The sequence below is a fragment of the Drosophila miranda genome, assembly GCF_003369915.1.
Source record: "Drosophila miranda strain MSH22 chromosome Y unlocalized genomic scaffold, D.miranda_PacBio2.1 Contig_Y1_pilon, whole genome shotgun sequence".
NCBI classification, from domain to species: Eukaryota; Metazoa; Arthropoda; class Insecta; order Diptera; family Drosophilidae; genus Drosophila; species Drosophila miranda.
The window spans coordinates 16,315,712-16,336,339 of record NW_022881603.1 but is presented as its reverse complement, the minus strand read 5'-3'; the positions used below and the strand labels follow the sequence as shown (position 1 = coordinate 16,336,339).

Here is a 20,628-nt window from a genome sequence, read left to right as displayed (position 1 = left end):
AACACGCACACTGGCAAAGGTTTGCTCTCTCCACGGGTCCACGGACTGTCTCAGAAGGCGAAAGACTGTTCCGTAGAGATCTTGTCCCGACTTGGGATCTGTGAAAGTGAAATGGAAACCTGCAAAGCCCACACTGGATTGTTTCGGACAACGGATACACAGCTGGATAAATGGAGTCAACACCGAAGATGGAAATAAGACCCCCAAGTGCTGTATAGGGATTCTGAATGTCATTTGGAGGAGAATTCCTCGGCTTACACGTGTAACCAGTACAGTCTAGCCATTTAGTAGACATTTATTCAATTTCAGACTGAAATTCAAGACGCAAAAACATTTGGTTCCATAGTAAAGTCCCTGGTAATTTTCCACTTGCCTCCGTTATCGTCGTCCGACGCGTTGTTTGTCAGAAAAAAACATCAACAGTGTCATTCCAGCGATGAGAGGGACGAAAGATCATAGTGTAGTGGTTGAAATAAGTTGTTTGCATGGGAGAGGAGAGAGATGGAGATGGAGAGAGAGTATAACGTGTTGCCGTAAATGAGTGCGGAGAGTAACTAACGAAGAGAGAGAGAGCGATAAGAAGACATTGAGTGGGAACCAGTTTTAAACAGTGATGCCGAATATAGCTGAATCAGAAATGCAAGTAAGTCAAAACAAGCTCTAATCTATTTTAAATAGCTTAAGTAAATTTCGTTATATTTCAGGGTATTACAGAAGAAGAGTATTGCCGACCCTGTAATATCTTTGTATATATTACATCGAACAGGAGTACAAGCCGAGGGAGTTGAAATTCTGGAGGATCATATAGCTATGTCAGCTGTATGATCGATATTAGCGGGCAATCAAAAAGCATATAAAAACTTTGGTTCCAAAGGAAGTTCAACAAATGCTGATTTTGCACTGCTCCGGCAAAGTAAGATCGATTTATCATATCATACATATTGATATATAAAAACGGTCGATCCGAAAAAATGCTGGGAGAAAAACGTTTTAGTCCAACTAGATGATTGTCTGTTTAGGGTCTACGTAATCAGTTTCCATGTCAGGTGCCGGTGCCGCCTGTCGAAACTATCGAGGTTCGCCTTTGAAATTTGTGGGTTCAGTTCGATTCTCGGAGTCGCGGCAAGAAGTGCTAACAACAATTAAATATTCAAATAATCTGAGCATAACGGCTTTATAATGGCGCTGGTGTGGAGGACTTTGTGAAAAAGGCAGCAGAGCAGCTGGAAAAAATGCATTGGATTACTACAGAAGCGGTGCAATTCTCACTGGGGTTAAATCGTGAGGCGTTCCGAAGGCTTCGTCTCCGTCCACGCTGCCTGAGAGGCGTTTCCCAACCGCACATCGGATGTGAGATCTTTGGGGAGCAAATGAAGTGGCCGCTGGGGATCGCACCCACAGCAATGCAGAAAATGGCTCATCCCGATGGCGAGTTAGGCAATGCAAGAGCTGCCGGACAAACCGGCGGCCGCCGGCGCACCCGACACCTGCAAATGGTTTCAGTTGTACATCTACAAAGACCGGTAGGCATGGGGTCGCTTTAGGGTCTCATTACCTGAGTATTATTAACACTTGTGTGTGTATGTCTTTCCGAACCCAGCATGATAACTGAGAATATGATACGTCGTGCGGAGAATTCCAACTTCAAGGCTCTCGTCCTGATCATCGATGCCCCGATCAACGGAGATCGCCGAGCCGATGCTCGGAACAACTTCAGCTTACCGCCACACTTGACTTTGGCGAACTTCCTGGGTGCGAAGGCCGGCGGCGTGGCCCCCGGGAACCTAACGGGAACCTCTGGCATTAATGAGTACGTGGCCGGCCAATTCGATCGCACAATAACCTGGAAGGACATCCAGTGCCTGAAAAAATTCGCTCAACTTCCCATCGTCGTGAAGGGGATATTGACTGCAGAAGACGCCGTATTCGCCAAAGTGTTGGCTATGCCGGGATCATCGTATCCAACCACGGAGCGCGTCAATTAGACACAGTCCCAGCCTCGATAGAGGCCCTTCCAGAAGTGGTGAAGGCTCTGGGCCACGACTTGGTGGTCATGCTGGATGGGGGCATCATGCAGGGCATTGATATCTTCAAGGCCCTGGCTCTGGGAGCCAAGACAGTCATTGTCGTTTGTGTTGTTTTTCTCGGCTGCATCTTCGTGTCGGTGGCGTACGTGCCTCGACCGATATTTGGGGATGCGTCGGTTTTGATGAAAGGCATCCGCTGCTGGCGATCGGTGTTGCTTTACATGAGGGAGCTAGGGATGTGATACTCCTTGGTTTTATGACTAGCTCTGATTGGTCCTCATGAGTGGCATGATTGTAAAAAATCGATTTCTCGAGAGTGGAGTGATTTTGGCGTTGATGAATCAATGGGGTCCATTGTTTATATTAGTGGACTCTAGCTTGGAGTGTGGGAAGAATCAGTTATTGATTCTTGAGTGGTGTCCTGTTACTTTTGTGGATGGGGTGGGTGAATTGGACATAAACATAATGTGTATGTGAAGTGGAGAATTATGGATATGTCACTATATCTATATTATTGCACTGCACTAAAATTTAAAAAAAATATTTATATCATATTTTTCATCTAAAAATAAAGAACGAGACTTACTCAATGAAAGGGACGAAACTCGCAAATATTTATATATTTTCAGACCTGTAAGGATCAAACGCAACCTTGAACCGTTGTAATGAATGTTCTTTCAAAACAATCATGCGTATATTTGGAGTACGATGAGGGAGTTGATAAAAAGAAATATTAAAGTCAATAAATCCCCGGGAAACCATGAAAGTGACGGTCAGAAACTTATTCGAAGCATTCCTATGTGTGTATCCAAATCATAGAATATTGATCATGTACAGAGAACCATTGTAGACCAGTGGGTATTAAAATACACTCTACGAAAATGAATAATTGAATAATTTTTAACGCAGTTGAGGTGAAAGATATCGTAAGGAAAGGAAAGGAAAAATAGAAAGGATAGAATGGATATACAAGAAGAATTTACAAATACTATTATTTTCCGCGGTTAAACTCAAATTGTTCAACTGTTTAAATAGATGGGGGTTAAGTGGGCTAAGTTCATTTTTAGATCGGTATATTTAACATAAATTTAAAAAAAATTAGACGTTATATTTCTGAGGTTCATACTATATGTCTTGATTAACTTTAATTTTAGCCTAGTTTAGGTGAAACATATTTTGGGGTTTTTGTGGGTAAAAAGAGAGGATAGAATGGATCTACAAGAAGAATTTACAATTAGAATATTCTACCATTTTCCTCAAGACGTTGAACTGTTTAAATAGAGGGGGCTAAAGTGGGATAGGTTCGTTTTCACACCATACGAGACTCTATATTGTTGTTGAGGAATACAAATTGAGGCAAAAACTATGAAAGTCAAGTATTTAAAATATGACAGTCAACTAGAAAATAAGTTCATTAATTGGATACAATTATGTGGGCAGGGCTGAGGGTTCTATCTAGCTAGTAGTATTCAACGAAATATAAACGAGTGGGAACGTTGTGAGTTGCTGCGGACACCGCAACTCTACAGTTATACCCGATACTAAGTCAGTATGGCTCTCCTCCGGCAGACGCCGCTAATATTAAACGACACGACAAAGAGTGCGTGCGAGAGAGACAGAAAATCAGTCTGAGCGTGACTTCGGCGCTGCGTAGCCACTGCAAATTGATTTGTTCCTTTTGGCTATAAAAATGATCTGATCCAGATTCAGCAACTGGATAGATATGGTCGTTCTCTACGATTCTGAGTTTTTGGTTTTCTCGTATAATTGTGCGGGCGGAAGTGGGCGGGGCGAAGTTTTGAAATATTTTTGTAGCAGTGACATATCACAGAAGTCTGGATCCAAAACATCGTTGCTCTAGCTCTTATAGTCTTTGAGCACTAGGCGCTAATAGGGACGGACAGACGGACGGACGGACGGACGGACAGACGGACAGACGGACGGACGGACAGACAGACAGGGCTCAATCGACTCGGCCATTGATGCTGATCAAGAATATATATACTTTATGGGGTCGGAAACGATTCCTTCTGGACGTTACACACATCCACTTTTACCACAAATCTAATATACCCCAATACTCATTATGAGTATCGGGTATAAAAACGAGGAATATGAATAATTCATCGGTATTTTTTGAAAATGAGACCGTATATTTCGGACTTTATTTGAATCGGTAATAACCGATATGCCACAATGAGTCTCATTCATAATTCACGGAAAATGTTTCTGGGCATACCCTGGGGGAAATGGGTGTTATAGAATTGAGAATATGTTTGTCATCTCAGGCTCCAATTAATGCAAACACAATTTAGTCTCTGTTTTAAACCTATTTCATTGATATAGATACCAAGAATAGGTATAAGGATAAATATAAATACAAGATAATGATCATATGCATGAATATGTCTAAAACATATCAATTTGAGAAAATAACTTTATTAATTACGTTTTAAAAACAATTTGGATAACATGATCTTCATATGAATAGGGTAATAGGGTATGGAATAGGGTAGGAAATAGGGTATAAAACGGCCTATACATGCATCATGTCTTCAAATACCAGCAACACTGCGACTGTTTTTTTTTTGTTGAAACTATTTTGTTTAAGCCTTGTTTTAGTCAAAATATAATAAAAGCACGTATTAAAAACAAGCCAGTCGAGTAGAAAATTGATTCAGAAATTTTTAAAATTATTGGGGCATGGCAAAATGTTTTATCTAGCTAGTAATAATCGACGGAAAATCAAAAACGAGGAATATGTAAAATAGAATAGTAGAAATAGTATATTTACGGTATATTTTAAAACTGATACCGTATATTTTGGTATATTTCTAAGGGTCGGACGGTATATCTTATCGATAAGTGCTACCATTTTCCTTTCTAAAAATTCGCGTTCGCAGTGAGACGTGTTTAAAGCGTTTTGAGTGTTTTAATAGGTAATTATAGCCCCAAAACAGGTAAAAACGAGCCCGAAGGACCGTGCTAAATTCTGCACATGCCTGCGCACATAAGCAGCGGTCGTAAAGTGTGCGTAAACAAGTGCCGCGAGCAGCGTGTCACACGTTGAGTCTCGGGCTGGTCAACGGAGCATTCTCATTGCAGTGAGGTTATGTTGATTCGCACAGAGACAACAACAACTTGTAGTGGCAAACCATTTGCTAGAGTATTTGTGTAAAACGTTTGACTAATCTGTGGATTTTGTGTTTCAGCTCCGTCAAAATGTCCGGTACAACCGCCACAGTCCGCACCCGCAAGTTCATGACCAACCGCCTGCTTGCCAGGAAACAAATGGTCTGCGATGTATTGCACCCGGGACTCTCTTCGGTCAACAAGACCGAGATCCGCGAGAAGCTCGCTGCCATGTACAAGGTGACTCCCGATGTCGTCTTTGCCTTCGGTTTCCGCACAAACTTCGGTGGCGGCCGCTCCACTGGCTTTGCCTTCATCTACGACACCCTGGACTTTGCCAAGAAGTTCGAGCCCAAGTACCGCCTGGCCCGTCACGGTCTCTTCGAGCAGAAGAAGCAGACCCGCAAGCAGCGCAAGGAACGTCGCAACAGGATGAAGAAGGTCCGTGGTACCGCCAAGGCCAAGATTGGTGCTGGCAAGAAGTAAATTCTCTGACAAATCCTGAGTGCGTGTGTGTTGTCGGCCTGCTGGAACGCTCACCAACAATTCCCTAAAGCAGCTGGTTATGCGTTAGTTACACCTTTACACCAACAAACAAAGGACGAAACAAAATCAGTGTTTACTTTTGGAGTGGCTTTTGTTTGTATACTAAGTAAATAAAACTCTAAAAGTAAATCGTGAATGAACTCATTTGAAAATATTATATGCACAACACCATTAAAAGTAAGCATATATGTAGTATATTGGCGAAAAATGTTCGAAATGGAAATCCAAGTCAAATCTTATGATCTTCCTGGTAATAGGCTATTCACACTGACGACCATCCACCATCTATTTCGGGGATTGTCCGTAAGGTTTTGCCGTTCCGAAAATTTCCCAGTTAGTCCACCATCCATTTTGGATGTTCCTAAGCCGCACGTTTCTATGCGATAGTTAGCCGATGGTTTTCAAATGCAACTCTGAATAATTGTCATTCACAATGGAAAAATGGTATTCACTGCGAAAACGTAAACAATGATTGTGACAAAATTAACAAAAAATAAAAACAATAACAGAACAGCTCGGAAGGACAGCAGACCAAATTTTTGAAAAACTTATTAATAAAATGGATTTAGTGCCAGAAAACTCCTCCAGTGGTACGTTGAGTAGATATATTTGTTTTTTATTGTTTATAATATATAATATTATTACACAATGCAGCAAACAAGAGAACAACAGCAGGCGGCAGGGTGAAATGGAGTGCCGCGCTTGAGAGCCTGCTGATTGACATATGGAAGGAGAAAATTGAAGATTTGCGCGGACCACGCAAAAATTCACATGTGTAAATTAAGTTGTCCGTATGTCCAAGTAGCCTTAGCTGCTTGATGCGGTGGTCCTCGTGCGGGTTCCGTGGTATAGAATCCTTTATGAAGATTATGTTGGAGAGATAACTGTCTCTCTTATCACTGGCCTTGTGGTACAGTGGTATAGAATTAATAATTCAAAGTGTTTACGGCTGGTTGCCGGAGCAAGGTTTATTAACAAGCGTTAGCTTTCGTTATAAGAACAGAACTAAAACTAGGAGCCACCAGCAAGCTGGGGCATAAGCTGAATCAAAAGTATTTAATTGCCAAAGAATGCAAAGCTACAAAATATATGTACTTAGAGCTACAAAGCTACAGTCGGTAAGCCGACTTGGCATAAGCGATAATGCTGATCTTGCGGCATGTGCAAGATATCAGTATTGCAGCAGACGATCGTAATTACCCTATCGTAGCGTGTGCGATGTTGTGAGCAGAGCTTTTGCTATCACACGCCGCGCTCTTGTACTGCTCTCTGCGCATTCAAGATCGGCTCGACGGTGGAGTCGGGGAGTTTTGCTATCTCTGGCTGCGACCAGTCCAATAAATGCTTTGAAGTCGAGCACTTGTTTTTTTTTAGTCATACATTGCCTGAAAATTTAACGTAAAAACCGAAACTAGAGCCCGCTGGACCGGAGTCATCATCACGTTTGTTTTTGGAAAAAGTCTTCCGAATTTTCATTGGCGCCCGAGCAGGGACATCGGCATCCAGCATTTCGTGGAAATTCGCACGACAAACCAGTGACCTACAGTGCATCTTCGTTGTCTCGGCACAAGTCATTGGTTTTTTTTGTTCTGTTGCGAATAGAGCTCTAGCTGGCTGGTTTTGTGCGACAAATTGGATTCATCTTTACTCAACAAAAAAGGAAAGTGTTCGGCTAATCTATGCCGAATTCTCAGGTATTTAGTGCGAAAAAATTAAGTGCTAGAACCAAGCCACCATTTTGTGCGCTGTGTTTCTCTATTTGGCCACTGATCTCAATTTCATTGGCACCTCGTTGAATTGGAATACCAATTAAATAAAACACAAAGTAATAAAATAAACCAAAGTGAACAGCCAGCAACATAAAATATTTATTATATGCGGAATATTGGTGGATTGAAGAAAAGTGCAAGTTGATGAGGGTTTACGGTACTTGCTAATCAGACGCTCCGGTCATTGCCGCTGTTTTCAATTCTCTTTTGCGAAGTACCGCTTATTGGTGCTGCCTTTACTTCGGTAACGCTATCGTTGCGCCAAATTGTGCAATTTGGCTGCGTTTGGTTGTGTGCATTGGCAGCATAATTTGTGTTTGTTTCGCTGCGTTAACCCTTTGAAGCCGATACATAGTTTTTTGTGGAAATTTCGCGTTCTTTCATAGTTTTTTGCATACCCTACAGTATTTTGGTTAACCATTGTCTAAACCCAGTGCATTACTTTCCGACCCTCTTGAAGTAAGAGAAAGCGCCAGAATGAGTGAAAAGGAAAGGGAAATTGTTACCAGGGAAGGAGGTTCAAAAGAAGGAGGGGGTCCAAAAGTCCTGCAAAAGTTAGCAACAGCAATGCAAAGACACGATAGGGTGATGGGCGATCTAAGGCGTGTGAGAACGGCCTTTGAAGAAAAAACTATTTCGTTCGACTCTCTTCAAATTAAATACAGACTCGAGCTGATCGAAAATTATTGTGAAAAGTTGATGGATATACAGGCAGACGTGGATTGTTTAAATCCCAACAACGATCTACGAGCATCGGTCGAGGATATGTGTGTTACCACAAAGGCTCTGTACATGTCTGCACTTAAAGAACCCGAAACTCAGCGAATACAGAGGAGGGATAGGAGTAGCCAGCGTCATTCATCACATCTGCCTAAAATGACTCTCCCCAAGTTTAGTGGAAAACATTCTGAATTTAAAAACTTTATAAGCCTTTTCGAGAGTTTGGTGCATAACGACCCAATATTATCAAATGTGGAAAAATTCACCCACTTACTGTCGTTTCTCGTTGACGATGCATTGGGAACAGTGAAGGCGTTTCAGATCTCTGCAGACAATTATGAGAAGGCTCTTGATAGTTTGAAGGAGGTTTACGACAAAAAATATTTGATCTTTTCTGATACTGTTTCGCAGTTGTTTGACATTCCCAGCACAACAAATAGCGCGATGCTAATTCACATAGCGCTGTCTAAAGTAGATCCCACAACGAAGTCTCGGTTCGAAGAGCAACTGGATTACAATAAACTACCGTCTTGGTCCGAGTGCGCAGCCCAGCTGAATCGGCGCTATCAGCATCTAGCTGCCGAAGAGTCAACACGGAATAAGGATAAAACTAAACAAGAGACAAGTAAAGGACCCACTAAATCGTCATTTTCATGTGCAAAGACGGATAGGCGAGCTGATTCGAAATGTAGCTATTGCCACGCGGGGAATCATACCATAAGCAATTGTCAATCGTTTAGTGCTCTTCCTGTTCTTCAACGGTTCGATATCACCAAGCAACTCCGACTGTGCATAAATTGTTTGAAGCCAGGTCATACAGTGACGAGGTGCAAGACAGCAAAATGTCGAGTGTGCTCTAAGCCCCATAACACTCTGCTTCATCGATACGGGGTTGAGCCACAGCAAAATGTGCCTAGTTCTGTGCCAGTAGAACATTCGTCATCGTCTGAGCCTCAGACAGCTTATTCTAGTCACGTTGCTAGTGCTGACCAGGTTATTCTTGATACCGCTGTTGTAAAGGTGCAATATCGGTCCGGACAATTTCAGTATGCACGGGCACTTCTAGATTCCGGCTCCCAAATTAATTTTATATCCGAGGATCTAGCCCAGCGCTTACGATTGCGCCGTGATGAGTCGTGCCTTAATATCACAACTGTTGGAAAAAACTCGTCCGTCATAAAGCACAAGATTCATACTTCTGTCCAATCTCGTATCAACGATCACAACTTTGATTCCGATTTTTGGGTGTTAAGGTCGATTTCCACATACCAACCCGATCATGTTGTCAATTTCGCCCAATGGAAGATACCAGCAAACCTGCAGATGGCAGACCCGCAGTTTTACAAGCCTGCTAAGGTTGACTTATTGATAGGGGCAGAAACCTTTTTTGAGTTAATGTGTGTAGGCCAATTAAAGGCAAGTTCCGAACATCCAACAATCCAGAAAACATTGCTGGGATGGATTGTTTAAGGAAAATATAAGGCATCAGCACAGGATGCTGTATGCAATATCGCTGTTGGTAGCGATCATTGTTCTCTCGACTCTCTGGTGGAGCGCTTTTGGGAATTGGAACAGGTCCCAGAGAAGTCGAAGGCTGTATATACAGCTGAGCAATTGGCTTGCGAACAAAACTTTAAGCAGACTTTACGCAGGCTCGAATCGGGTCGTTTTGAAGTGGGGCTGCCATTTAAAATAAATCCCAACGTGTTGGGTTTCTCGTTCGAGACGGCAAAACGCCGCTTTCTATCCCTAGAACGCAGACTTGCACGAGATCAGTGTTTGCATGATCTGTATATGGAGTTTATGAAAGAGTATCTCATCCTTGGCCACATGTCATTGCTTCCAGACACTCCTCCAGGACGCCATTACTACATTCCACATCAATGTGTCCTGAGACCTGATAGTAAAACCACCAAGCTACGCGTCGTTTTCGATGCATCGAGCAAAACATCGACTTCAATCTCATTAAATGAGACTTTGATGGTGGGTGCAACTATTCAGAGGGAGCTTTACGCAACTCTTGCCCGATTTCGATTAAATCGTTTTGCGCTCACAGCTGACATCTCCAAAATGTATAGGCAAGTTCAGGTCGCCGAAGAAGACCGAAATTTCCAATTGATTCTGTGGAGGGATAAGGCAAATGTAGATGTTCAAACGTATCGCCTGAATACGGTTACTTATGGGACAGCCTCAGCTCCATTTCTGGCCATCCGCTGTCTCGTTGAATTGGCAGACGTTTATGCTGAGTCCCATCCTATTGCATCACAAGTCATAAAAAGTGACTTTTACGTCGATGATATGCTTACTGGAGCAAACAGTCTGGAAGATTTAGAACGTATTCGGCTGGAAGTGTGTGAGGTCTTAGAATCCGGGGGTTTTAAGTTGGCCAAGTGGGCGTCAAATCATCCCCAGCTGCTGTCCGATAGTGGCCAGGAGAAATCGCTGCAGTTTGATCCTTCGTCGTCTGTTAAAACGCTCGGAATTAGATGGAATCCGCAAAATGATTTGTTCCATTATCATTTAGATGACTCATTTGATTCATTGACCCCTACAAAACGAAACATTTTGTCAGTTGCGTCCCGATTGTTCGACCCATTAGGGTTATTATGTCCCTTAATAACGAGGGCAAAAATATTGCTGCAGCAATTGTGGCGGCAAAAGTTGGATTGGGACGAGTCGGTTCCCATGAGTTTGCACACGAGTTGGAACCACTTCAAGCAAAATTTGTTTGAATTAGACAAGATAACCATACCTCGCTACATTGGCCTTCCCACGAATAAAAGCGTTCAGATTCACGGATTCGCAGACGCATCAGGTGAAGCGTACGGATGCTGCATTTACATCCGTACCAGTGATGGTAAAAATGTCGTGTCTAAGCTTCTTACCGCAAAGTCTCGAGTAGCTCCTCTCAAAACGAAATCGATTCCAAGACTCGAATTGTGCGCAGCACTCCTGTTATCCACTTTATGGGCTCAAGTAAAACCGCTCCTGGACAAGTTCATGATCGAAAGTGTGAACTTTTGGTCGGACTCCCAAGTCACCTTGTACTGGCTGGAAAGGGATCCAGCCACGCTCGCAACGTTTGTGGCCAATAGGGTTGCTGAAATCCAGGAATCGTCAAGCGGTGTGACTTGGCGGCACGTTCCTACTGAGCAAAACCCAGCCGATTTGGTGTCACGTGGCACAGACGTAGACGGTGTAACGTGCTCATTGTGGACTGAGGGTCCCCAATTTCTGCTCAGGAATTCTGAGGAGTGGCCATGTCTACATCAGGTTGAGTTGTCCCCAGAAATGGAACGGTCGGAAAACAAGAAGTGTTTGGCAACACATTCAGTGGAAAAGTGTCAGGCCAATGATTTCATCGAGTTGATTGAAAGATGCTCTTCCTTTGAGAAATTGCTTCGGATTATGGCATATGTAAACCGGTTCCTACAAGGAAGCGAGCGTAGTCGAGAGGTCGTTCTGTCAGCCAAAGAACTTACGGTCTCATTTCTATGGCTGGTAGAAGTAGTCCAAACACACGAGTTGGGACCAGAATTCCACAAGCTAGCGAGGTCGGAAATCCTGTCACCGCATCTTCAACGACTAAACACGTTCATACATACGAGCGAACTCGACGGAGTAACGCTGCGACTGATTCGAGTGGAAGGAAGGTTGCTCAACGCAGAGATTCCGTATGACGCCAAATTTCCTCTGCTGCTGTCGCAAAAGTCGCAGTTCGTGACGCTTTATCTTCGCAATTTGCATCGGACTCACTACCATGCAGGCGCCAAAGTCATGGTTTCGTTGCTAAGGCAGCAGATATGGCTAATCAATGCTCGAGAAGCATGTACAAGGATCCTGAGAAATTGTGTGCACTGCTTCCGATACAAGCCAGTCCTACAGGGACAGATCATGGGAAACCTGCCAGCAGATAGAGTGCGAAGAGCTCGGCCCTTTTTGATTTGTGGGGTAGATTTCTGCGGCCCATTCTACGTGTCTCTCAAGATTCGCGGCAGGCCCCCTATTAAGACATATGTAGCCGTCTTCGTCTGCTTTGTATCAAAAGCTGTTCACCTGGAGCTTGTAGCAGATTTTTCCACTGATAGTTTTTTATCTGTTTTTAAAAGGTTCATCGGGAGAAGAGGCCTTCCGGAGAAGGTGTACAGCGACAACGCCACCAACTTCGTGGGCGCGAGCAAGGTGCTGAACGAGCTGCAACAAGCGTACCAGAGGGACCAGGACCGGCTCAAGGCGTACGCAGCGCGCCAAGGCGTCGAGTGGTGTTTCATACCACCGAGAGCACCACAATTCGGCGGATTGTGGGAGGCAGCCGTCAAATCAGCCAAGCAGAGGTTGGTACGCGGAGTGGGCAACGCCAAGCTCACCGCGGACGAGCTGTGCACCCACCTGGTAGAGGTAGAGGCTCTTCTCAACTCCCGGCCAATCGCGTCCCCGGGAATCGATCCCAGCGATGGAGAAGCGCTAACGCCAGGGCACCTGCTGATCGGGCAGCCGCTTCTTTCGCTGCCGCCCGAATCAGATCACGACTTGAAGCGGTGGCGAATGCTGTCAGCGCTCAAGCAGCAGTTTTGGCAGGGCTGGTCCAAGGACTACCTGGTCAGCCTGCAGAAGCGTCACCAGTGGGCTACCAAAGGGCCAGACTTGGACATTGGCTGTCTAGTGCTCGTCCACGAGGACAACACACCGCCACAGAAGTGGACCACAGGACGAGTGGTGGCCGCAATCAAGGCAGAAGATGGGAGAGTGCGCGTCGCCGAGGTGCGAACACCCGCGGGCGTAATTAAACGCCCCATACACAAATTGGCAAAACTGCCAATAGACGGTTGAAGCACCGGAGGTCTTCAACGGGGCCGGAATGTTGCAGCAGACGATCGTAATTACCGTATCGTAGCGTGTGCGATGTTGTGAGCAGAGCTTTTGCTATCACACGCCGCGCTCTTGTACTGCTCTCTGCGCATTCAAGATCGGCTCGACGGTGGAGTCGGGGAGTTTTGCTATCTCTGGCTGCGACCAGTCCAATAAATGCTTTGAAGTCGAGCACTTGTTTTTTTTTAGTCATACATTACCTGACAATTTAACGTAAAAACCGAAACTAGAGCCCGCTGGACCGGAGTCATCATCACGTTTGTTTTTGGAAAAAGTCTTCCGAATTTTCAATCAGATTACCGCCGGTTGACCGTCACATTCAGGGCGCTGAACTGAAGTTCGCTGATTTGGCATCTTGAGTGCAAACAACATGGAGCAGAGCACATTGGACAACGACAGTAAGTTTTATTAATTTATTGCTAAAAAAATATATTTCATTTAAGGTGTTCATTGCAGATCCTGATGAGTACTTTTCGAATATTATTGAGATGGACCTGGACGGATCTTGTAGCTCCAGCACCTTGTCTGGGCGTCCGCCAAAGAAAAAGAAAAAGACCGACATTTCGTGGCTGGCAGAGATCACCCAGGAGCGTCTCGAACAACAAAAGGACCACCACAGAAAGAAGGAGGAGCAACACGTTAGGCAGGAGAAGATGGTGCAGGACTTGATCAGCACCCAAACAAAATTCCAGAACGACTTATTAGAAGTTTTAAAAAATAAAAATAAATAAGTTTTTAATTTTCATTACGGTCTACACAATATTTTGCGATTGCAGATCGTATCTGTTCTGCTGACTGATTAAAGTCAGCAGAACTGTTGCTGGTATCGGGCTGTTCGCGCTGCTCATTTGTTGCAAGCTCCCAATTTTCATTAATCGCGCTGTTGTGCATATTTAATATATTGTGTAAAATACAACAGCTCATTATTATGGCGCTATTATTTTTGTGGTGGCTATCAAGACCTTTTCCGATTATTCGAAATCTGGCTTTTAAATGCCCAAATGCATTTTCCACCACTCCCCTAGCTTTGGAAAGGTTGTAGTTAAACGTGCGCTATTCCAAAGAGGCGACTGTGGAAAACGGGTAAGGTTTCATCAGCTTTTTAGAAAACCTAAATGCCGAGTCCCCGATAAGCATTACAGGGACGTTTACTCCGCTTATTTCCTTGGCTTTCTCTTGGAGTAATGCCGATGCTTCGATGTGTTTTGCAAGGCTTGACTTCTGGTATATCATCGAGTCATTGCACCTTCCTGCAGAGCCGATATTTACATATGTAAATCTGTATCTAAAAAGAATCGGATTTAAATAATTTAGGACATAAAACCAACTTGCTAAATACATATTTTTGCGCAAGATATTTGCATACCTATAATCCACTAGGGCAAACAAGACTGTGGAATACCAGCCCTTATAGTTATGGTGGTCTACTGCCTCAGCTGCTGGTGGTTTTATTTCGTTCTTATTGATTTCCTACCAATTGCACCTAGGCACTGAGGAAACCCAATTGCCTCGAATCCCTTTACGCACTCATCAATTTTGTCGGAAGTTAGGTAATTGGGCGACATGTACTCCTTCGAAAACTCGTCGATAAGTGCTCTGCAAAACTCGTGCAGGATATTACACACACTGTTTGGAGCTACACCGAAAAGCCTGCCAACTGTTCGGTATTCAGAGGACGAGCATAAAGTGTATAGCGCAATGGCGATGCGCTTTTCCAAAGGAATTGCAGCTCGGCAGTTGGTGTCCTTCTTTCGCAGCACTTCAAGCCGATTCACTAAAATATCAAAGCAGGGCCTCTCCATTCGGAAACTCTCTTTGAAAAACGCCTCGTTGTTTTCTGGTACATCTTTCTCCCAAAATGTCCGGAACCGCTTCTAAAACCATAAAATATGTCCTTGTACTTTAAACTATGGTTGAAGTTAGTAGAAGTACTCACAAACGACCATAATCTTCCTGGCTTTTGTGTTTTTATGGCAGTCATCTGGGTCATCTCATCCTCGTCAATGTTAAAGTCATCATCGTCATCATCATTATTCATTGACAGCAACATTATTAGTTGGTGCAAGAAAATATTTTGCTGTTGAACCACAGCCGAAATAATTGCTATATCTTCATCATCCATTATAAGAACCAAGAATTAATAAATCTTCCGCGCAAATTTAATGAACTTGTTATTGGCATCAGCTGTTTTTGACGGATGGTGGATGGTGGATGGTGGCAGTGTGAATCGGAGTTTCACATCTGTCAAAAAATCCCAACATTCCCCCGGGTGGGCTCAGTGTGCAGAGCCTATAAGGACATTGTCGGAGGGGTGGAATGACGAGCAGTGTGACCGGTCGGTTCTGGTACCGATCTATCGATATTTGCATCGATTGTGCTATCGTCTGGCCACGCTGTGCATATTTTTTTTGTTGGATAATCTTCAACCGGATTCGTATACAGAAATAATTGTATAAAAGTCGTTTAAATGCTTCAGCTAAGGCTAAGAGGGCTCTCCGAGTAGTAAGTGGCATTAGAGAGGCTACAATCGAGCTTAGACATGTCCACCAATTCCAATGGGAGTGGCGGAGCAGCAGGCGGCACCAGCAGCAGCGGCGGCGTCGTCTCGCCTGGTGATTGGATTTGCCCAGATTATGAGTGAGTGCGCGTAAATATTGAGGGAAACGCGAATACCCATGAGGAGCCAGGATATTTTGATATATTCGCACGACTTTGCAGCTGTCGGCATCTGAATTTCGCGCGCCGCACGCAATGCAATAAGTGCAATCACGACCGTGATAGCATTGATAAGCCAGAGCGCGACCGTGACCGGGGCAATGGCAGTAGCAGCAGCAGCAGCAGCTCCAGCAAGAAGAAGCTGGGCACCGAGATCGGCAAAGCGGCAGCGGATAAGTCGCGAGGGCTCTTCAGCGCCGAAGACTGGCAGTGCGCCAAGTGTGCAAACGTGAACTGGGCCAGGCGACAGACCTGTAACATGTGTAATTCGCCCAAGTTTACGGACTCGGAGGAGCGAACTGGTAAGCTCTGCGCACAGCACAATCCATATAAGCTTGCTAATTACCGATTTTAGGCTTTGGTGGTGGCTATAATGATCGCGGAGTTGTAGAGTACAAGGAACGCCAGGAGTCGGACAGCGAGTACGATGAGTTTGGGCGGCGTAAGAAGCGGAAGAGCTATGAAGAGCGCGATGGGTCTAAGCGAGCAAGGAGGGCCAGCGACGCTGGGGAGGATGAGGAAGAGGACGACGATGATGATGATGGGGATCTGTCCAAGTACGATCTATGGGGTGACAATGAAGTCACCTCATCCGAAGTCAATAACAAGGAGCCTACGGGCAATGGCAGAGACATCAAGGAGGGCAAACGGACCTCACGCGATTCCCCATCGTCCGTATCATCCTCGTCCTCGTCTAGCTCGTCCAGCTCCAGCGATTCGTCATCGTCGTCGTCATCCTCGAGCAGCTCGACCAGCAGTGGGTCCACCAGTAGGCGTGGCAAGAAGAGCACAGCATCACCCAGCAGACGTTAGCTAAATTTTATTGCGTTTCTCTTCACTTCTTTCCGAGGGGATATTTATTTGATTATTTATTTACTTTACATACTCTGCGCTGCCCCCAATCATGACATGCTAAATAAGGTCAAATTTATTCTAAAAATTATAATAAAAGCCATAATTTAAGAACAGCAGCATTTACATTTATTGTAAGACACCATAATATACAAAAATTGGGCCTAATTGAAGCTATCGTCTTGTTTTTTGCTGGTAACAGCCGCTGCCGCATCGCGTTGCTCTATCAACAGAACCAACTCTTTACTCGACTTCTCGATTTGCTCCTCGGTCACCGTCAATGGAATATCGCAGGATATTTGCTCTTTTCGTATAAATTCCATTTTACGAATGGCATCTTCTAAGAAGGATATTTTTTGGGCCTGCAGTTCTTTGTGATAGGCTTCGAGTCGTTCCTCCTTCAAGTTTTCGCAGTAGGTGTCGGTTAACTTCTGCAGCGACTCCTTGCGGGTGATCCAATGGAAATGTGCTGGCGGTGGCTTGTATACCAAATCAAGCTTCTCTAATATCCATTCGAAGCGGGGATAGTCCCAGCGTCTCAGATATTTAAGAAACTTCTTGCGCTTATCAATCAGCTCCTTGAGCCGCACCTTAATCATCTTGTCGCGGGGGTGCTTATCCATATGCTCTTGATAACGACGAATAATGGCGGTCATGTTGGCCACTAAAAAAGGACGAATGTTATATTGGTTATTCTGCAGAAGCACTTGAGGAAAAAGTAAAACCAGCTAGAAAAAAACCCAAATACAAAACACACCCATAAAATCTGGCTGAACTGGGTACCTAACTATTTTATGGACAGTGCTTTCCTGCAAACTACCATTATCTCCTACCTAGGGTTCCTGCGTATACTCTGTCATCGTATGAGAAACATTCATGCATTCTATTTAAGGCGAGAATTCTAAAGAATACATGTCAGTTTTCAGTTTCTGAACGGTGGACTAGCATGTAGCAAGGTGAAAATATCCCGGTGAGCTCTTAACGTTTGATCATTTGATACCTACACTTCGACTCCATCGATCCGTAGTCCTGGGCATGTCTCTGCACTTCCTTCACCATCTGATCGCGGTAGTAACGTGTCGTCAGATGGTTGGCGTTGTTGCACAGCTTAAACAGGGATTTAACCGTATCGTCGGCACTACAAAAGCAAACCAAAACTACTTAATACCTTCCGCATCGAATTGTTTGCAAGAAGTGCTTACTTTTCCAACTCCTTGCAATCTCTGTAGTCCAGAATAACTTCGTCGGCATTCAGGAGTGGAAGCTTGGAAAGATCGCCGCTCTTTTCTGGCTTAATGCACGAGATCTTCTCTGGGCGCACCCATTTGATTTTTAGGTCCGACTTAAAGGCATATTTACGAATAAATTGGCGCGGTACTGCCTGCGCTATATTTAATAGTTTATTCATTAATTTTGATTTTTATTTTGTAGCCTAGTGGTCGATAGGTTATATCACTTGGCCAGTGTACACAAACAAACAGAAAAGTATAATTGTGCATCAGCTGTTCCGCAGAACCATCGATACTAGCATCGATATCTTCAGCATGGTGTGTCCACATTTAACTTGGAATAAACATCGAGGGCACAAAGCCACTAATTGTTGCGCTCCTACGTTTCGAATTGATTTTGGACTGTGCAACGTGAAAATTCGTGATATTTGACCATGTCGCACGTGTCCCACATGTTGCAGCAACCGTCCACGCCCTCCAGCGTGGCCTCAACTTCGTCGCGGACCATGTCGCTGATGGAGAAGCAGAAGTACATTGAAGACTACGACTTTCCCTACTGCGATGAGAGCAGCAAATACGAAAAGGTGGCCAAAATTGGCCAGGGGACCTTTGGGTTAGTTAATTAGAGCATTTTTTTACATATCCCTATAAGGGATGCATTTTTGTGTATTCCAGTGAGGTGTTCAAAGCCCGGGAAAAGAAGAGCAACAAAAAGTTTGTGGCCATGAAAAAAGTGCTCATGGACAACGAAAAGGAAGGCGTGAGTGGAAAAATTATTTCACAGCGAATCGGAAACAATATATCTTTCTTAAATAGTTTCCCATCACAGCCCTGCGTGAGATTCGAATCCTGCAACTGCTGAAACACGAAAATGTGGTCAACCTGATTGAGATCTGCCGAACAAAGGCCACAGCCACCAATGGTTACAGGTCCACTTTCTATTTGGTCTTCGATTTCTGCGAGCACGACTTGGCTGGGCTGCTGTCGAACATGAACGTGAAATTCAGCCTCGGAGAGATCAAAAAGGTTATGCAGCAGCTGCTGAACGGCCTCTACTACATACACAGCAACAAGGTGTGTAATATCAAAGACTATACAATACCAAGATGTCGCATGAGGAACAAATGCTTTTTCAATTTTCGTTTGACGCTTCAGGGTACGGGCGCGCGGGGATAGTACTTCAATTCTCTTTTACGCTACCTTCGCCTCCAAAGTGCTACTCGGCGTCGTCAATGCCTCGGTCAGCACGAGCTCGAGCCAACCCAGAAATATGCTTGTAGTTGTGTATATGTGTGTATGTCCTAGGTCGGCACGGCCATAAACCGGTTTCGCCCGCAGCATATACGGCTTTTAGCTTCACACACAAGCGCACTGAAAGCATGTCAGTGTCTGCGTGCCAAAACCGTAGGGCAGCGTGGTCGCTGATGTCTTTGGCGCGGCACAGTGGGGACTCAGCCGAAATAGTCAAAAAATTGTATGAGTGCTTTAGATAAATTTAATGTACGCATCTAATAGAGAATTTTCCAATCGAATTTTCAAGATAGTTTTAGTTTAGGAGATACATATAAGCACTCAAAGTTTAACATTTTTTCAGTGTGCAAATATTTATTGACTAACTAACTAATTTAGCAAGCTGAGACGGCCAAAGGTCCCACTGTGCCGCTCCAAAGACATCGGCGATCTGCGACCACCGCTTCGACGGTGCTGTTGCCGAACAGACGAAACCGATGGGCAGCGGGGTCGCGGTAGAGACGAAGTACAGGCGAAAAGGGAATTTAAACCCCGCGCCCTCCCTCGTGACTTTTGGGTCCTAATGTTAGGACCCGCCATAGAACAGCTTTTTGGTCGCTCATGCGACATCTTGGTATTGTATAGTCTTTGGTAATATGAATTATTATGATGACACGAAAACTCCATCTTTTGGCTGCTATCTTTCAGATTTTGCATAGAGATATGAAGGCTGCCAATGTTCTGATTACAAAACATGGAATCCTAAAGCTGGCCGACTTTGGCTTAGCACGCGCATTTAGTATCCCAAAGAATGATTCAAAGAATCGCTACACAAACAGAGTGGTCACGCTGTGGTATCGGCCGCCAGAGTTGCTGCTGGGAGATCGCAACTATGGTCCGCCCGTGGACATGTGGGGCGCTGGCTGCATCATGGCCGAGATGTGGACACGGTCTCCCATTATGCAGGGCAACACAGAGCAGCAGCAGCTGACTTTCATCTCGCAGCTGTGTGGATCGTTTACGCCAGACGTTTGGCCAGGAGTGGAGGAACTGGAACTGTACAAGTCCATTGAACTGCCAAAGAATCAGAAACGGCGAGTAAAGGAGCGCCTGCGTCCGTATGTTAAGGATCCCACTGGGTGCGATTTGCTCGACAAACTCCTGACTTTGGATCCCAAGAAGCGCATTGATGCGGATACAGCACTGAACCACGACTTCTTCTGGACCGATCCCATGCCCAGTGACTTGAGCAAGATGTTGTCGCAGCATCTGCAGAGCATGTTCGAGTATCTGGCACAGCCGCGGCGCAGCAATCAGATGCGCAACTACCATCAGCAGTTGACCACGATGAATCAGAAGCCGCAGGACAACAACATGATTGACAGAGTCTGGTAGAATATGTTCTAAAACTAACATATATCTGTAAGATTTTCCCTATCACGAACTATAAGCACTTAGTTAGGCTTGAGGTATACCATACAATAATTATATTGCATTTGCAACTGATATCCCCCTATAATTTTTTGATTTTCTAAATAT

The 20,628-nt window shown here is 44.5% G+C and overlaps 4 protein-coding genes, 2 long non-coding RNA genes and 1 pseudogene across 6 annotated transcripts; 5 read left to right on the top strand and 2 right to left on the bottom strand.

Annotated features, from left to right (window-relative positions):
* Nucleotides 1-1,344: 1,344 nt before the first annotated feature.
* On the top strand, nucleotides 1,345-2,905 carry LOC117191395 (annotated as a pseudogene).
* A 1,959-nt stretch (nucleotides 2,906-4,864) lies between these two features.
* On the top strand, nucleotides 4,865-5,777 carry LOC108159426 (40S ribosomal protein S24). Its single transcript, XM_017292693.2, has 2 exons — nucleotides 4,865-4,966; nucleotides 5,240-5,777. The coding sequence occupies exon 2, from the start codon at nucleotides 5,250-5,252 to the stop codon at nucleotides 5,643-5,645; it is 396 nt and encodes a 131-aa protein (XP_017148182.2). The 5' UTR covers nucleotides 4,865-4,966; nucleotides 5,240-5,249; the 3' UTR covers nucleotides 5,646-5,777.
* A 7,590-nt stretch (nucleotides 5,778-13,367) lies between these two features.
* On the top strand, nucleotides 13,368-13,642 carry LOC117189965. The gene is made up of 2 exons (XR_004473613.1): nucleotides 13,368-13,461; nucleotides 13,520-13,642. It is a non-coding gene; the product is annotated as an uncharacterized LOC117189965 (long non-coding RNA).
* LOC117189966 lies at nucleotides 13,553-15,299 on the bottom strand. The gene is made up of 3 exons (XR_004473614.1): nucleotides 15,000-15,299; nucleotides 14,430-14,937; nucleotides 13,553-14,348 (listed from the first exon to the last, which is right to left on the bottom strand). It is a non-coding gene; the product is annotated as an uncharacterized LOC117189966 (long non-coding RNA).
* Nucleotides 15,300-15,450: 151 nt separating this feature from the next.
* LOC117189963 (zinc finger Ran-binding domain-containing protein 2-like) lies at nucleotides 15,451-16,803 on the top strand. Its single transcript, XM_033395045.1, has 3 exons — nucleotides 15,451-15,700; nucleotides 15,782-16,080; nucleotides 16,134-16,803. The coding sequence occupies exons 1-3, from the start codon at nucleotides 15,603-15,605 to the stop codon at nucleotides 16,589-16,591; spliced, it is 855 nt and encodes a 284-aa protein (XP_033250936.1). The 5' UTR covers nucleotides 15,451-15,602; the 3' UTR covers nucleotides 16,592-16,803.
* LOC108159425 (28S ribosomal protein S15, mitochondrial) lies at nucleotides 16,737-18,099 on the bottom strand. Its single transcript, XM_017292692.2, has 3 exons — nucleotides 17,833-18,099; nucleotides 17,635-17,768; nucleotides 16,737-17,294 (listed from the first exon to the last, which is right to left on the bottom strand). Exons 1-3 carry the CDS (start codon nucleotides 18,036-18,038, stop codon nucleotides 16,795-16,797), a joined length of 840 nt encoding a protein of 279 aa, XP_017148181.2. The 5' UTR covers nucleotides 18,039-18,099; the 3' UTR covers nucleotides 16,737-16,794.
* A 194-nt stretch (nucleotides 18,100-18,293) lies between these two features.
* LOC117189961 (cyclin-dependent kinase 9-like) lies at nucleotides 18,294-20,595 on the top strand. Its single transcript, XM_033395043.1, has 4 exons — nucleotides 18,294-18,472; nucleotides 18,535-18,619; nucleotides 18,676-18,933; nucleotides 19,798-20,595. The coding sequence occupies exons 1-4, from the start codon at nucleotides 18,294-18,296 to the stop codon at nucleotides 20,482-20,484; spliced, it is 1,209 nt and encodes a 402-aa protein (XP_033250934.1). The 3' UTR covers nucleotides 20,485-20,595.
* The last annotated feature ends 33 nt before the right edge of the window (nucleotides 20,596-20,628 follow it).

Coding starts and splice junctions, on each gene's coding strand:
- LOC117189963 (XM_033395045.1), top strand. CDS start 15,603: ATGTCCACCAATTCCAATGGGAGTGGCGGAGCAGCAGGCGGCACCAGC. Junction 15,701..15,781: donor TGGATTTGCCCAGATTATGA/GTGAGTGCGCGT, acceptor ACGACTTTGCAG/CTGTCGGCATCTGAATTTCG. Junction 16,081..16,133: donor GGACTCGGAGGAGCGAACTG/GTAAGCTCTGCG, acceptor TACCGATTTTAG/GCTTTGGTGGTGGCTATAAT.
- LOC108159425 (XM_017292692.2), bottom strand. CDS start 18,038: ATGAATAAACTATTAAATATAGCGCAGGCAGTACCGCGCCAATTTATT. Junction 17,769..17,832: donor GATTGCAAGGAGTTGGAAAA/GTAAGCACTTCT, acceptor TTGCTTTTGTAG/TGCCGACGATACGGTTAAAT. Junction 17,295..17,634: donor CGGATCGATGGAGTCGAAGT/GTAGGTATCAAA, acceptor GTCCTTTTTTAG/TGGCCAACATGACCGCCATT.
- LOC108159426 (XM_017292693.2), top strand. CDS start 5,250: ATGTCCGGTACAACCGCCACAGTCCGCACCCGCAAGTTCATGACCAAC.
- LOC117189961 (XM_033395043.1), top strand. CDS start 18,294: ATGTCGCACGTGTCCCACATGTTGCAGCAACCGTCCACGCCCTCCAGC. Junction 18,473..18,534: donor ATTGGCCAGGGGACCTTTGG/GTTAGTTAATTA, acceptor TGTGTATTCCAG/TGAGGTGTTCAAAGCCCGGG. Junction 18,620..18,675: donor TGGACAACGAAAAGGAAGGC/GTGAGTGGAAAA, acceptor TTTCTTAAATAG/TTTCCCATCACAGCCCTGCG.